The following is a 2500-nucleotide window of genomic DNA, read 5'->3' on the forward strand; positions in this document are numbered from 1 at the left end:
ATTCTCGCAGCTAGCTGCGTTCTTCATCGACGCACGAGCCGAGTGATCCACCGCTAAGAGTTGTCTGGCTTTCGGGCGCCGCTCACGCCGAGCGGCCCCTTTGTCTCTCGCGCCGAGGATGCGCGGGCGCGCGCCTGGCTTCGACCGTACGAGCACACAGAGAAACGGAAGGGGAAAAAAGATCGGAGAAGCCCACGCTCCGAAGGACCGCCAAGAGGCGGGGGAGCCCGCGCCCCCGACCGCCTCCCCCCGCGAGGGGAGATGCCGACCTCACATGCCGTCCTTCGGAGGCGGCCCAGGCGCCCGGGCTCGGCCCGGCCTCCGCGCAGAGGGCCACGCGGCGCGCGCCGGGCACGCGGGGGGCACGGCGGCCCGCCCGCTCTCGCTTTCACGGGACGACGCGCACACATACACACACGGCTCGGGCCACACGCGGCCGGGGGCGCGGCCGTCGGCCCCCGCACACGCCGGCTCCCCTTCGGCCCCCTTCACCGCGGGGCTCGCGGCGCGCCGCCGCGCCGCCGCGCGGCCGGCTCTCTCTCTTCCACGGCGGCCTCACCCCGCTCGAGACGGCACGCGACGACGGCCGTGCCGCCGGCGCGCCTTCCCGCCCGGCGGGACCGCTCCCGCCGGGCGGGCCAGCGTCCGGGCGGACGCGCTCCGCCGCCGGGCCCGGAGGCGGACGCCACCGAGACCCGATCCAGCGTCGCCAGCGCCCGAGGCCTGCCGGACGGCAGGCCCCGCCGTCGCCAGGGCCGCACTCCCGGGGCCGCCGCCGCCGCGTCGCACCGCCGGGGCCCCTTGCCTCGGCACGCGCCCGGCGGAAGGCGTACGGCGCTGAGCCGGGGGGCAACGCCCGCTCTCCTCGTTTTCACGCGGAGACCGGGCGGGGGAAGCGCCCCCGCGGCCGCCCGCACGCCTTCCTACGGCCCACACGCGGCCGGGAAGGGCGACGGAGGACGCGACGTGCAGGGCCCGGGACGGGACCGCCGCCGGCGACGGCGGGCGCCCTCCGGCCGACCGTCCCCGCTGGGGGGGACACCCGTCGAGCGGCGCCGCCGCCGCTCGGCACGGGGTCGCCCGCGCTCGCGGGCCTCCGCCGACGGAGGGCCCGCCAGACGCTCGCCCCCCGGGCGGGCGGGCGATCGAGCCGGGCGGGGGACGGCCGGCGGACGGCGCCGCCGGTGCGTTCGAGGAGGAAAGGCCGCCGAGGGGAGAGGGGCCGGACGCGCGGGACGCGGCGCCGCGCGCGCGAGAGACCGCGGCAAGCGGGCCGAGGAGAGAGCGCGGCAGGCCCCGGCGGCCGCAACCCCGCGGCCGAGGAAAGGCAGAGAGCGGGCGCTCTCTGCCGGCGTCGCCCGTTACGACGAGGCGAGCGGGTCGGCCCCCGCGGCCGACCGCGCGACGCGGCCTCTCCGCCGAGGCCGGGCCGCGGAGAGGGGGGGGCAGGGCGCCCCTCCCCGGCGCGGCGCGGTTACCCCCGCGCTCGCGCGCGGCGGGGACGACGACGACGACGACCGCGACGGAGGGAGCGCGGCCGGCGGCCGCGGACACCACCGCAGGGGCTCGGCGGGAGTAGCTGCTCCCCACCCCTCAGTGGCGCCGCACCGCCGCCCGGCGACAACCACCGCCGCCGCCGCCGCCGCCGCCGGCACCGCCGCCGCCACGGCGGGCCGCGCCGAGCCGCCCGAGTCTTTAAACCGCCGCCCGGCTCGCCGGCCCCCTTTCGGCACCCCCGCAGCGGCGTTTGGCGACGCCGAGGGGGGAAACCTGGGGGGGGAACCGCCGAGGCGCGGAGCGCTAGGTACCTGGCCCTGGGGCGAGGGAAACGACCTGCATGGCCCCGCCGGGGTGCCTCCCCCGCTGCCACCCTCGGGGGAGCGTCCACCGGCGGGGGCGCGCCCGCCGTCTGCCGCCACCACCGCGGCGTCCTTCTCGGGGCCCGGGGTTTCCCTCAGTAGCCCGGCGCTGCGCCCGAGAGGACCGCCGCGGCTCGGGCCGCCCCGCCGGCGCGGGGACGCGGCCCGACCGCCGAGCGCGCCGCGCCCGCGCGCGCGCGCGGCCCGAAGCGCGGCCCGGAACGCCCGGAGGGCTCGGCCCTCGGCCGCGCGAGGGGCACCGCTCGGCCCGAGAGCGGGAGCTCCGCCGACGTGGCAAAGCCCCGCTCCCCGGTGCGGGAAGGGCCGGAGGAGCCGCCTCCTCCGAGCCCCGAAGGCGCCCCCGCCACCCGCTCCCTCACCATTTCCACATCGGCCGCCGACGGGTGCCACGGCCGGACGGCCGGCCGTCGCTCGACGGGCGAAGCAGCGAGGGGAGGGACGGGCGCGCCTCCGGGAGGGGCCGTGCCGAGCACCCCTCCCTCCCGGCACCCGGGCGGCTTTCTTGCGCGCTCCGAGGAGAGCCGGCCTCGGGAGAACTCGGGCCGCCGCCAGCGGGGCGCCCGCACGCGACACCCGGCGACCGGCGTTCGGCGGCGCCGGCCGCGGTGGGCGGGAGGCTC

At 80.5% G+C, this 2500-nt stretch overlaps 1 protein-coding gene and 1 non-coding gene across 2 annotated transcripts in view; one reads left to right on the top strand and one right to left on the bottom strand.

The window, feature by feature from the left end:
- LOC131094720 (5.8S ribosomal RNA) overlaps positions 1 to 62 on the bottom strand; it is a 153-nt gene extending 91 nt beyond the window's left edge. The window contains exon 1 of the ribosomal RNA XR_009115763.1: positions 1 to 62. This exon is cut by the window's left edge and continues 91 nt beyond it. This is a non-coding gene — a ribosomal RNA (5.8S ribosomal RNA).
- A 56-nt stretch (positions 63 to 118) lies between these two features.
- LOC131094600 (collagen alpha-1(I) chain-like) overlaps positions 119 to 2500 on the top strand; it is a 2865-nt gene continuing 483 nt past the window's right edge. Inside the window, exons 1-3 of the mRNA XM_058042253.1 lie at positions 119 to 528; positions 570 to 1940; positions 1982 to 2500. The exon at positions 1982 to 2500 is cut by the window's right edge and continues 189 nt beyond it. Coding sequence (XP_057898236.1) covers positions 119 to 528; positions 570 to 1940; positions 1982 to 2500 — 2300 coding nt within the window. The remainder of the gene's footprint in view (positions 529 to 569; positions 1941 to 1981) is intronic.

The sequence above is a fragment of the Melospiza georgiana genome, chromosome 30, assembly GCF_028018845.1.
Source record: "Melospiza georgiana isolate bMelGeo1 chromosome 30, bMelGeo1.pri, whole genome shotgun sequence".
In the NCBI taxonomy this organism is placed as follows: domain Eukaryota; kingdom Metazoa; phylum Chordata; class Aves; order Passeriformes; family Passerellidae; genus Melospiza; species Melospiza georgiana.